This window comes from Charadrius vociferus, unplaced genomic scaffold (genome assembly GCF_000708025.1).
Source record: "Charadrius vociferus isolate BGI_N301 unplaced genomic scaffold, ASM70802v2 scaffold1152, whole genome shotgun sequence".
Taxonomy (NCBI): Eukaryota; Metazoa; Chordata; class Aves; order Charadriiformes; family Charadriidae; genus Charadrius; species Charadrius vociferus.
In genome coordinates, this window is record NW_009647122.1 from 153295 (window position 1) to 153786 (window position 492).

At 59.8% G+C, this 492-nt stretch overlaps 1 protein-coding gene across 1 annotated transcript in view; it reads right to left on the reverse strand.

Annotated features, from left to right (window-relative positions):
* Positions 1 to 492, reverse strand: part of MVB12A (multivesicular body subunit 12A) — a 7434-nt gene that overhangs the window by 2180 nt on the left and 4762 nt on the right. Inside the window, exons 8-9 of the mRNA XM_009895839.1 lie at positions 285 to 432; positions 78 to 205 (exon numbers count right to left, since the gene is read on the reverse strand). Of these exons, the coding sequence (XP_009894141.1) occupies positions 78 to 205; positions 285 to 432 (276 nt within the window). The remainder of the gene's footprint in view (positions 1 to 77; positions 206 to 284; positions 433 to 492) is intronic.

Genomic DNA, 492 nt, shown 5'->3' on the forward strand with positions numbered 1-492 from the left:
ACCGGCGGAAGGGTCTTGGTGGCTGCAACGGTGGTGGTGGGGGGAAACGCCCTTTAACGGCCGTTAACGTCCCCCACCGAGTCTTCCACACACCCCCTCCCAGTGCCTCCCGCTTACCGAGCTGCTCCGACAGGCGCCGGAGGTACTGCTGGCTGTCCTCGCTGAAGGCCTGCAGCACCTTCACCGCTTGCTGGAGTTCATCGAGCTGCAAAACACCATAAAAAAATGATTAAAAAAAATCACTTAAATCCGTAGGGGGATGGGGACAGCTATTTCCTGCTCACCACCAGCTCCATGCAGCTCAGCACCTCCCTCTGCTCATCCAGGATCTTCTGGTAGTCAGGTTTGCTACGGAGGACCTGTCCCTGAGAGGTGTGGAGGTATGCGAGAGGCTCTGCCCGTCCCCCGTCCCGCCGGCGGCTCTCCAGCTCCCTGCGGAACACAAATCCCCCCCATCGGAAAGCGCTCGGAGATGGGGCTCACACCTCTTCA